The sequence below is a fragment of the Podarcis cretensis genome (assembly GCF_951804945.1).
Source record: "Podarcis cretensis genome assembly, chromosome: 13".
In the NCBI taxonomy this organism is placed as follows: domain Eukaryota; kingdom Metazoa; phylum Chordata; class Lepidosauria; order Squamata; family Lacertidae; genus Podarcis; species Podarcis cretensis.
In genome coordinates, this window is record NC_137182.1 from 47,020,353 (window position 1) to 47,033,100 (window position 12,748).

The following is a 12,748-nucleotide window of genomic DNA, read 5'->3' on the forward strand; positions in this document are numbered from 1 at the left end:
TTATACCTTTCTTTGTGTGAGCTGCTCTTTGTTGTTCAGGTCAGTCCTCACCACAATAATGTAGCATTTAGGGGGAAAAATGCAAACCAGTAACCCAGCACCAGAAGCCAAGATGGAGAAGATCTCCACAGCCACCATGTATTTTCCTCTGGTGCTCAGGTAGGTTGGAATGAATGAGAGCCAAACGCTGCAGAAGACCAGCATGCTGAAGGTGATGAACTTGGCTTCGTTGAAAGTGTCAGGCAATTTCCTGGCTAGAAAGGCCACCGTGAAGCTGATAGTGGCCAGGAAGCCCATGTAGCCCAAAACACAATAGAACATGGAGACTGACCCTTCATTACAAAGAAATATCATTTCTTCAGGCATTGAGTGCATGTCCACATCTGGGAATGGGGGAGAGGTTGCCAGCCAGAGGACACAGATTCCTACTTGAACAATGGAGCAGGAAAAGACAATGGAATAAGCCAGTTCTTTGCCTACCCATTTCCTCATATTGGATCCTGGTTTGGTAGCCATGAATGCCAAAACCACCAATATGGTTTTGGCTAAGATGCTGGAGAGGGCCACAGAGAAGACGATGCCAAAAGCAGTTTGTCGGAGAAGGCAAGTCACCATATTAGGTTTTCCGATAAACAACAAAGAAGAGAGGAAACACAAGAGGAGGGAGATAAGGAGACCATAGGTGAGGCTTCGGTTGTTGGCTTTGACTATGGCTGTATTGCGATGCTTAATGAAGATGCCTAGCACTAAAATTGTGATCAGAGAGAATAAAAGTGCAGAGGAAGTTGAAACAATGGTCAGGGTTTCATCAAAGGCTAGGAAGTTTGGAATCTTAGGAATGCATAGATCCTGGCCGCTGTTTGGATACTGATCTGTTGGGCAACTGATACATGTTTCCATGTCTGAAAATACACAAGTAATGTGTGACAATTTGAAGTAACAAAAAGTATTCTTAAGAATTTCCTCATCACTAGTCCATTTAGCATAGTGTTTTCTACGTCAGAATGTATAAGAGCTTCAAGCCCCAATGCTTTTCTACTAGGTATATAAAAAATAAAACTTGTGTATCAATTCTTGAATTTTCTACATGGGTGACATCTTTTTTTACTGTCCCCCTGCTTTTTCTTAGAGCCACATAAAAAGTACAACAAAATAAATACATTACATCTGAAATCTTTGGATCTCGGAAAAGCGAGTTTGATAAGACTTTCACCCTATTTATCCGAGGAGAAAACACCACTTCTATTCCACCCTAATTTTGTAGAAGATGGAGGTAAAATATATTAAAGGTAAAGGTAAAGGGACCCCTGACCATTAGGAGTTGCGGCGCTCCTCTCGCTTTATTGGCCGAGGGAGCCGGCGTACAGTTTCCGGGTTATGCTGCCAGCATGACTAAGCCACTTCTGGCGAACCAGAGCAGCGCACAGAAACGCCATTTACCTTCCCGCTGGAGCGGTACCTATTTATCTACTTGCATTTTGATGTGCTTTCAAACTGCTAGGTTGGCAGGAGCGGGGACCAAGCAGTGGCAGGGCACCCTGTTGCGGGGATTTGAACTGTCGACCTTCTGATCTGCAAGTCCTAGGCACTGTGGTTTAACCCACAGCGCCACCCGTGTCCCCAGAATATAGTAGCTTCCACTTAAAAAAGAAAGCTTCAAGATTTTAAAGGTAAAAATATATTGATGTTATCTATAAACAATGAGAAGAACAAATCTATTAATTTAAGCCTTCTCTCCTGCAGCAGTTTAATGTCAACTAAATTCCCAGGAGCCCAGAGGTTCTGCAGTATCTTAAGATGTCATCTCTAACCTTTCTCATTTGAAATCATTCCTTCTGGACATGGATCACAATCATAGCAGCAAAACTTCTCCCCCTCCTTCTTTTTCTTCCCGTAACCAGGATGGCAGTTGGCATTACATACAGAAAGCGGTGGCACCTATCCAAAGAAATAGGAAGAGTATAATATTATGATATTGTTTTGGGGAATTTACCAAATATCCACTATCAGGTGATTTAATAGTAAATGGGAGGACTAATAGCGTGAAATTATCCGTAGGTACACTTATTCTTAAGGAAACCAGCCCTGAGTGCTCACTTGAAGGACAGGTCCTGAAGCTGAGACTCCAATACTTTGGCCACCTCATGATGAGAGAAGATTCCCTGGAAGAGACCTTGAAGTTGGGAAAGATGGAGGACACAAGGAGAAGGGGACGACAGAGGATGAGATGGTTGGAGAGTGTTCTCGAAGCTACCAGCATGAGTTTCACTAAACTGCGGGAGGCAGTGGAAGACAGGAGTGCCTGGCGTGCTCTGGTCCATGGGGTCATGAAGAGTCGGACACGACTAAACGACTAAACAACAACAACAACACACAAGTGGCACATACAGTAGGGTAAAAAGCTGCTGTTCTAAGCATCATACAACCTTATAGCTGTGTTTGACTCCATCAAAAGGCCAAGCCAGGGGTGAAATCACACCGAATTCTGGAGTCACCACCTAACGGCATTTGCTTCAAGGAGTCCACATGGTGTGGCACAAGGAATTAAAGGTCAGTCATTATAGTGGTTCTGCTCCTACCTGCAGGGTCATTACAAGAAACTAGCAATAGGAAATCATTCCATGACTTTTGGGTTGTGGTTTCCTGTTAGGCCACATCCTGTCTCAGAGAGAAATGCTTTCGGGTCCTATGCCTGACCTGTTCTGGGAGGAGTTGCATTCCATTTGAAGCAAGAGGTCTGGGAGCACTCCTCTATTCTAACTCATCACTAGTCTGAAGTTGTTTCAAGTGCTAGTGAATTTCAAAATGAATAATGTGTGAAGTGCTTTTGTTACATCCCATTTTGTGGATAGCCACTAATTCTGGGTTTTCAGGGACTGTGCCATTATTTCCATACCTTAGTGAAGCGTCTGTGCCATTTGATTCTGTCTTCATTAATGGTGAGCTCTTTGCCCGGAGGGGCCTGAGGATCCAACCTGCCCACTTTGACTCTGACATAGGAATTATTTGGGAAAGTGACCAAGTTGGTAATATCAAAGCCAGCTGCTAACTCTCCATATTCATTTAATGCAATTTCATCCCCAGCACTGTTGTTGAATGAGATTCTCTGCAGGAATGAGTGGAGCTAAGTGGAAAGAGAATCAAAGATAAACACTTCAGTTCACAATAGAGAACATCCATATTTTAGTTGCACATACAGGAGGAGTAGAAAATCATGAATCTGTGCCAATTCAACTTTCAACAGACTTGCATCAAGATATTATGGAGAGATGGGACCATAGACCTGCTTGTTTGAGACCAGCCTTTGTCAAGATCCAAGAAAGGGAAGGGATTTGAGAAGTCATGTAAGAGAAGAGATGGGAGCTTATGTTCTGGAAGGATGGGAATGCAACATGAGAACATCGGACTGGACCTTTCCATAATTTATAGAGTGGATTTGAGCATGGTTGGATGTTGGATGCAGAGGAGTGGCAGGAAGCAGCTGCTGAGGAACCCCCAAGGGACACCCCAAGGAAAGGAGGCTCAGAGCCAGGGGATTGGTGGTGGGATGACAAGGAGTTGTCAGTGGGCAAAGAGGGAGCCGACAGGGAGGAAGAGGTGTCAGAAACAGAAGAGGCAACAGGGTTAAGGGAGCAGGAAAATTTCAGCAGACTGAAATCCAGACTCAGAGGCAGAAGAGGAGAAGGGAGAAATGCAGGGTCTAGAGATCAAACAGTTGCCAGTGTCTTCTGGGGACCTACCAGTGAGGCCAGTAACCCCTGGTGATTGGCAGGCAGGGAAAGATGAGGAGTTGGTGATGGGGCCTTCCAAGATGTGCTCAGGTAGTGGCTGCTCCCTGATGGGCTGCTCTTCTCTTTTCTCTTGGATATGAGGATCCCTGCAATAGCCAGTGCCTGGGGTTGGGGTCCTGGTTGTGCTCCCTCAGAATAATGCTCCCAGGGCCATGGGCCCCAGGCCCCCAATCTTACACCACTGGGTAACTGGACAGGTAAGAGAGACAGAGAGAATTGGGGAGGGATATGGGGAGAAAAAATGGAGGGGTTTGCAGTGTGAAGGAGGTGGTTGGGACAGCTACAGTTACCTGTAGTTGTTGGTAGTCTGTTGCTTCTGAAAGTCTGCGTCATCTAAAGTCCGTTTAGTATCATTATAGGAAATATTCTAATTCCCATCTTTCATACAATAAATTTACTTAAGGTTTATTTTTAATTTCTTAAGTTTTATTCTTTTATTTCTTTACTGATGATTAAATGCCTACTCACAAAATGGACCAATGCAGTGAATGCTTTGTAACAGAGAACATTACCTGCCAAGGATTTGCATACCGAGGAGAGAGTTTTCCCTTAGCACCTCTTCTGTTGCGGATGGCTCCAGCCAAGTGCATGCTATTTAAGGCATGTGCCAAAGCATAGACAGCATTATAAATACTATAGCTGTGGCCAGTCATGCTCATTTCAAAAAATGGTGCAGGGAGGCTCTCCAGCATCTCCTCTCCAGTACACATAGTTGCTGAGAGAGTGGAATTTGGAAGTGAACAACTGAATGCATCTTCCCAGAAATCTTGGATAAAACCATCTGTGTCTGTCCAATGAGGATATATACGCCGAAGAAATTCTTTAAAGTTGTGAATCTCCTTGGAGTGAATTGCAAAGGATATAGCACCATGGAGAATTCGCATTTTAAAATTAAATTTTTTTTGAAGACTATATAATATGAAATCAATTTGGGTAGTTGTAATCCATACTTTTCCTTCACGTGACTTCTTTTGAGGAAATAGTACCTGAGTAAACTCCATTGTGCTTAAAGCAGTTGACAACCATATACTAAATCTACTTTCTCCATATAGAAGAATTGCATTAGCTTTGCTGGTTGTGAATGCTGGTAATAAAATCTTTATGTCCACCAATTCTAGTAAGTTATTGTTATAATGTATATTGGGTTTAACTCTTTCTGTGAATGCTGAACAGATTCCATTCTTGAAAAGCATTGGCTCAATATTCTGCAAGAAACGTTCTCCAGCGTCATTAGCTGGAGTGATGAGCCCAATCCATTTCCATCTGAAATGGAGAAGTAACTGGATAATTCCCTGATACTGAAGGTCTTCATTGGGGACCATGCGGTAAAAGGAAGGGAACTTGGTTCCATAATTTATGGCTGGTTCAAATGAACCATATGAAATCTGGAAAAAGCAAAAGCCAAATGTTTTCAAGTGGAAACAAGAACTCATGATATAGATATAAACATATGCACACACACACACTTAAATATTGAATATATATTGAATCTATATCCCAAGTTTACCAAGTTTAGAGACAGCACCAACCCCAGATTATATTGGAAAACACAGATATGCTTGCTCAATGTTTTCTGTTGATATTTATTATTATTATGGCATCATCACAGCTTCATTCTTGTACATATTGATTGTATCCAAGAATAGGGGAGCATTTGGGGGAGGAGCTTCCGGCAAGCTGCGATGGAGGATTGCTGAATTCCATCACCGCTGTACGTTCTGGAATCAGAGGCTGAGATGGGAATAATCAGCCACCCTACATTCCCCAGGCTGGGGAGTGGCAGCTCATCCACAGATCGCACAACACCCCAAATTCAGAAGGAGGGGCTTGGGGCGCTGGATGGAAAGCCCGGAATGTTTCTTGGCAACTCTTTAAAGTCACCACCATTTAGCAGCAAGCTTCCAGTTCTTAAGATGAAAAATTGGGTTTAAGTTTTGGATATGATCTTAGCGAAGGGGGAGAAACTACTCTGCTAATTAATTCAGCCACTGAGGTGCTAAAAAGTATTTGAATGGAAGAAGGATAAACATCTACGTAGATTTCGTTGACGCGCAGCGTAAATTAATAGTGGAGAGTTTTTAAAGAATAAAAGCTTTACTGAGTTAAAATAAACTTCTTCATAAACAACATGGTTCCAAACAGTTTGACTGAGATTACATACAGACTCTGTTCACAGCTAAAGCAGACTGACTCTCACATCTTACAGAGAGCACAAAGTGAAACTGGCTACTAAGTCACATATCAGAATGACTCAACAGTTAGCTGTTAGGCCTGAATAACTTTAGCTATTGTGCAGTCCCCGCACTTCCCAGCCTGCTACATGTTGCACCCTAGGGAACGCTTTTGTAAATAAATCAGACAAATTATCCTGTGATTGACAATAAACCAACTTAATCACATTACGTTGTATATAGTCTTTAACATTGAAAAATTTGATCGCCACGTGTTTTGCACGTGCTGAAGTGTTCCCTGAATTAGCCATTGCGATACAAGCTTGATTATCCTCATAGATTGCCACAGGCTGATGCACTTCATATCCCAAATCATTTAATACCTGGGTGTACCATGTGACTTCGTTACACACTTCAAATAATGCAGAAAATTCTGCTACACCTGTATTTTTTAAAAAAAATAATATTTATTCGAATTTTAAAAATTACAAAGAGAAAAATTTGAAAAAATAATAAAAATAAAAATAAAAAAGATACAGAAAATACAATACAAAAATACAAACAGTTAGAAAAAAAAGAAAAAACAGCTCAAACCTTTACATAACTTTCTTTCCTTTGCTTATTTCCTTGACCTCACACCTCCCTTTTTTGTATTCTAGTTCAATTAGATATTTCAGCAAATCCTTTCCAACTTTGTTTTTATCCTAATAATTTATCTTAATATACTGTAGTTTTACATTCTCGTCTTTCTCCAATTAAAGAAATCAATTTTTACCTAATCCTTTATATCATTTCTGCTAAAACCACATTACTTCATTCCAACATCCTTCTAACATTCCTTAATTTTGCAATGTTTCTGTAAATAAACTTTAAATTTTTTCCAGTCTTCTTCCACCGACTCTTCACCTTGGTCTCGGATTCTGCCAGTCATTTCCGCCAGTTCCATATAGTTCATCACTTTCATCTGCCATTCTTCCCGGGTGGGTAAATCTTGTGTCTTCCAATACTTTGCGATGAGTATTCTTGCTGTTGTTGTTGCATACATAAAAAAAGTTCTGTCCTTCTTTACACCAATTGGCCGACCATGCCCAGGAGAAAGGCCTCTGGTTTCTTCTGAAAGGTATATTTAAATACCTTTTTCAATTCATTATAGATCATTTCCCAGAAGGTCTTAATCCTTGGGCACATCCACCAAAGGTGAAAGAATGTACCTTCAGTCTCTTTACATTTCCAACATTTATTATCGGGCAGATGATAGATTTTTAGTTAATCCAGTTATTGAACAAGCACTGTCAGACAGGTGTATCTGACGTAGACAATCCCAATATTCTTTGGCAGAGTCCAAATCTGCAATGTGCAGGACCTGTGGTTTCTCTAGAGCCAACAAAACGTGCACTCTGGCTCTATCATCTTCTTCACGTTCCTGCTCAGAGGGTTGTGGATTCAAACCAGTTTCCACACAGTGCTAAAGCCTATCACGTTTTAGAACCAGTTCAAGCTTAAGAGCCCAAGTCAGGTAGTTTTTACCATTCAGATGTTCCATCTGGGCAGTGTTGCCAAGATTAATAAACTGCGCAGGTTGCTGAGCTGACATGACTTCTGCTCCTTGCTGCACCAGGTCTGCTTCTTCAGTAAGTGGCCTCACCACTGGACCTTCAGTCCCTTCGAGGTCCTCACCAACAGCACCCTGATTTTCCAGCTTTAGCAATTCGCCATCCATAAAACATTGGGTCCCATAACCTGACGCATGACATACATACGTTGGAACTGAAAGGGGGGGGCGGGTTTGAGCCTCTTTTGTTATAATATTTTGTTTTGCTATGTTATATGGCAAAATCCTCCTCTGAAAAAACCAACTGCCTGATTATATATGGCAAGCGAGACTGGAGAGGTTGTTTATTTGGTGATATAATATGATTCCAACAGTCATTAACTGTGTGGAAATAACAATTATTTAAAAGTGGAACACCAAGTTCAAAGTATTCGGCTGCAGATATATTTGGAAGGGGATAAACACTTTCCCAACTTTGATTTGGAGAATGACCAGAGAGACGCCAAAAAAATTTAGGAAGTTTGCCTAGAATTAGAATTGGAATGATGCAGCTCCAATTAACTGAGCGGCCATGACCGAAAGTAGATCAGCTTGCAAAATTAAATGCGGTGCCTTACGGGGATAGGTGCCTTTTAATATCTTACTTAATATTTGCATCCCCAGTTTTATATGGCAAAACCTTCCCTGGACAGGTTAACCATTTGAAGGACAGCTGGTCTTAAAAGCATTGGGCAGATGCCTTGCTTTGATTTTATCTGGACTGACTTGGCTGCTGCCCGAGGTGAGAAGATTTTTGGACTGGCTTGGCGGAAACATCATTTTGTGAAGAGACACTGTGAACATACAGAGGGAACTCGGGATGTAAATTCCACATAGAATATATTGTTTTGTTTTATCTGGCTTGTTCAGAGGCTGTGAAATGTAATGAGGATTAACATCAGAATAATTTATGGGAACTATCATGAAAATTATGAAAGCAGCAGAAGTATGAGATGATCAGAACCACCTCGACCTCAGAACATGGGAAGATACATCCTTTTTTTATAATTTGGCATAATATTTGGACTGTTTGATTGTTGAATAATATGTATAATTTGGAATATTTAATATGATTGGATAGGATTGTTAAAGTGGAAAATTTAATAAATATTATTTTTAAAAAAAAGAAGAATAGGGGAGCATTTATCATGGCTCATGTTAATATACTCAGTGGATTACCAACACTATTTAAACCAACTAAAATGAAATACAACAATGCAGGAGAATAGCACAATGCTGACACCACTATATAAGGCTCTGAAGTGACAGATGACAAATGCCAGAACAATGCAAGAAAACACTTTTTCAACTAGCCTCTGAAATTGAACAATGTTGATTAACACCATATTCTGGGAAAGGACTGTCTTGATTTTTAAGGGGAGGAACATTTTTAGTTAACATGTTCTCAGTTATTTTTGCCTATGAAACCAATGTCAATTTCATATATTCAGTAGCTCACCGGAAGCCAGTGCAGTTCATTCAGGATTGACATATATGATCCAGTCTAGGTGCTTCCTTTACAAACCTGGCAGCTATACAGAAATCTTCTATTACATCTATTAAACACAAATTGCCCTTCTTACACACATTGTTGGTTATGCATATTATGGCCCTTTTACTTTGTCTATTTTCCTACTCCATATTTATGAATCAGTAGATTCCTAATGAAAGGAAAGCACAAAATCTATTTTTCAAAATCCATATTCTACCTGTGGAATCTTGAAAAGACCTAAGATGTTTGCCATGCACCAGGAGGTATCAGAGCTGAGTCCCCCAATGACTCCTATGACATTTTTCTGGATGCCACACCTGTAGTTGGGAACAAAGTGATGTGATTTAAAGAGCAGGTCCAGAGTGTTTCGGTAGGTCATCTTTGAATCATAATAGCTATCATAGATGTGGAAGCCAAGAGAGACATTTGGCAACATCCTGAAATTCTCGTTAATCTCATCAACAGCAAAGACCAAGGCCTGGATTTGCTGGTAGAACTTTGTCAACACTCTGCAAATGAAGGGAGGTTTTGTTTGATGGGAAAATTAAACAGTGCACAGAATCTAGATAGGAGAGATTCAGCTGCCTACATATAGAGGATAAAGCCAGCAAAGTTTATTTACTTATTTGGGCAATCTAAGAATATTGAGTAATTTTAAAAGCTGTTGCATATTTCTTTATATCTTCAGCAACCCATATTTGTTTTCGCCACCTTGAAAACTTGGGTATCATGAACAAAGTTGAATACTATACTACTTGACTATATGCTTTTCCTATTTTTAATGCCATCTCTTTTCTCTTTCTCCTACTCTCTTTTCTGTCTGTCTTTATAGATTTGGTGTTTTTAAAGAGCTTATTGTACATTGACAATATGCACATAGTCTATATTCGCAGAGATTTCTAATAAAATCTCTCCACACATTTAAAAAATAAAATTCTAAAGCAATCCCCCCTTCAAATCAATCAAAGTTATTTTCAGTCAGATATAAGGAATAATTAAAATAATATTAATTAACGGTTACTTACAGTGGGGCATCAATGAAGTGCTGGGAAGGGTGTTTCTTGAAGGAAACCGTGCGGACTATGTAAAAGATATGAGATGCCATTGCACCAATGACCAGGTCACCTGGCTCATGCCACTCATGTGGAACATGAACAGGATTATTTGTTGCGCATTTAGCACTTTGTCCTTGGGACACTATATTGGGGAGCAGCAGAAGCAGCAGGAGCAACATCCTGATGGCAAATTCCCTTGTGTGCATGGACTCCCCTGCTTCTCTCTACAGTATCAGTCCTCTCCTCCACCTGATCTGAACAAGACAAATTGGGTGGCAGTTGACTCTGTCAATTTGGCACTTTAAGGGAAACGTATCCACCTTATTGTTAGCTTGAACATTGTCACAACAGAATGCATTGGATGCCAAATAAGATGCAGTGGTTTGATAGGAAAAAGGGAAACTGATAACTGATAAGTAACAGAGCCCAGCCTAGTTGTTTATGGAGCACAGAGGAGCTTATAATCATTTCAGGCTTGCTTGTTGATCCTTTTTTTACACTGCGGCATTTGGAGTTTCAGTCAGGTGGATTGATTATTGTAATTTGAGTAATGATAGGGGAGAGAATCACTTGTGCAGTGTGATTCTATGGCGCATCAGCTGTAGGGGAACTGCCAAAATATTACTATTATTATTTTTTAAATATATATTTTTATTGATTTTATTGATTTAGAGAATCACTTGTGCAGTGTTTTTGGGTTCTATGGTGCATCAGCAGTAGCGGAACTGCCAAATTATTACTATTATTATTTTTTAAATATATATTTTTATTGCTTTACCAATATTGTTCCAAAAGCGACCTCATCATAACAGTACCAATTTTATCTAATGAATGCAATTATGAATGCCAACTATTCAAATGTCAAATGATATTATTTATTTAAACGTATCCCCTTGCGTGCTAGATTTGATGGCTTCTATCTTCTTGATTATTTCTGTGTTTCACTATGTTAATAATTTCCATTGCATTCCATGCACATATAATAATCTCTTATATAACAGCTGCAGTCTTGTGATTTCTGTTTGTGTTGGTATATTAGATAATTTATAAAGTTTCAAGTGAGGAACTCTAAGTGTAATCCTTATTCTTTCCTGCGTGTGACAATATCCCCTCATGATGTATTCCTGTTGCTGTATCCTTCATTCCTGCAACTGTTGATGGTTCCCATCATGCCCTGGGAGAAGCGGTTATCCCACAGTTTCCAAAAGTCACTGCATCGCTTTGTCCTGTGATTCAGCTTCCAGTAAAAAAGCAGTGTTCACAATTTTTTCCAGCCTAGGAGGAATGCTCTGAATCCAGACTGCAGAAAGCTAATCCTAAAGCATCTATTGCCGCAGCTGGTAGACAAGAAGCCGGATCTGCCAATGTAATTATATTTGTAACATCACAAAATCATAGGCAAGGAATGAACCTACAAGGTCAGCAGGATATCTAGAGGTGAGCTGGCCCCATCCTTTCCCCGCTTCCTAATTTGTTAGTACTGGATTATCCATCACTCTCCCACTTACGTAACACTGATCAGACATAGTTTGCCATCACATTAACTGAATGGTGGCAGCAATTCTGAATAGCATCCTTGCCTTATCAAGAAGTGGGGACACTGGATTACAGCATCAATAGACCAATGGGATATCAGATCCACACAAGGCATGATGGAGAACAGCAACAACTTGGAAAAGATGGATGTGCCTGCTCTCACTTTAATATAATGCCCCCACCTCACCGAACAACCTTTTACCCGAAGGCTTAAAAACAAACCTAACTATCCTAGAATATCCTGGGGTGGTTCTTTGTGATGGGAATAACCAAGAAGTTGAAGCAGGTGTTCTTTACATAAACAATAAAGATTTATTTTTAAAACAAGGTAGTATAATATAAGTGGAGAAACTTAGGTTACTTCAATAATAATATGCTAGTTCACTTTAATTCACTTTCAGAGGTTTGGGCTTTATAGTTCAGTCCCTTTCTAAGGCGGTACTTTCCTTCAGTTACCCACCCCTTTAACAAATCCATCTCCTGAGATACTTTAAGGGCTCACCCCCCACCATCCTTCACTGGGTTTTGGGCGTCTCTTCTTTCCTCAGAAGGGGATCTCCCCTTCAGATTAGTTGGAAACCTAAGTAGACCCATCTCTTTCAGCTCCTCCTTCTCTTGCCTCACACCCAGTCTCCCAGCAAGATTTGGTCCTTTTACTCCTGCAGGACACCGGAGTGGATGTTTTATTCCAGAACCAACTCACTCTCCTCAACACTCTTTATATTTCAACCTGACTCCTATCCTAACTCCCAACCTCTCCAGCCTCCCTCCTCAACCACCTCAACTCAACTCCCCTCTTAACCACACTCTAACTCCATCTCCCTCGAAATCAGCTCCTTTTAAACTCTCCCTGGAACTACAGCCCATCATAGGCTGCCATTCTTTAACCATTTGCTGGCAGGAGAAAAAAGTAAAAAGAAATACTTGGGACTAATGTTTCTGTCACAACAGAAACAACATTTTACAAGGATTGGAAGAAACACCACGGACAGAACAACTGCCACACACAGGAAGAGCAAGGATATAGTTTGAGTGTCTCATTTGTAGTACAATGAATCATTTAATGTGTCAACACAAATAGAAGTTATTAATATTGCAGTTGTTGTATAAGG

At 40.4% G+C, this 12,748-nt stretch overlaps 1 protein-coding gene across 1 annotated transcript; it reads right to left on the minus strand.

Moving 5' to 3' along the window:
• On the minus strand, positions 1 to 7,682 carry LOC307200509 (vomeronasal type-2 receptor 116-like; the record flags this gene model as incomplete). The annotated part of the gene is made up of 6 exons (XM_079949048.1): positions 1 to 902; positions 1,920 to 1,938; positions 2,897 to 3,124; positions 4,778 to 5,176; positions 6,346 to 6,404; positions 7,490 to 7,682. 6 exons carry the CDS (start codon positions 7,680 to 7,682, stop codon positions 1 to 3), a joined length of 1,800 nt encoding a protein of 599 aa, XP_079805174.1.
• Between the last annotated feature and the right edge of the window lie 5,066 nt (positions 7,683 to 12,748).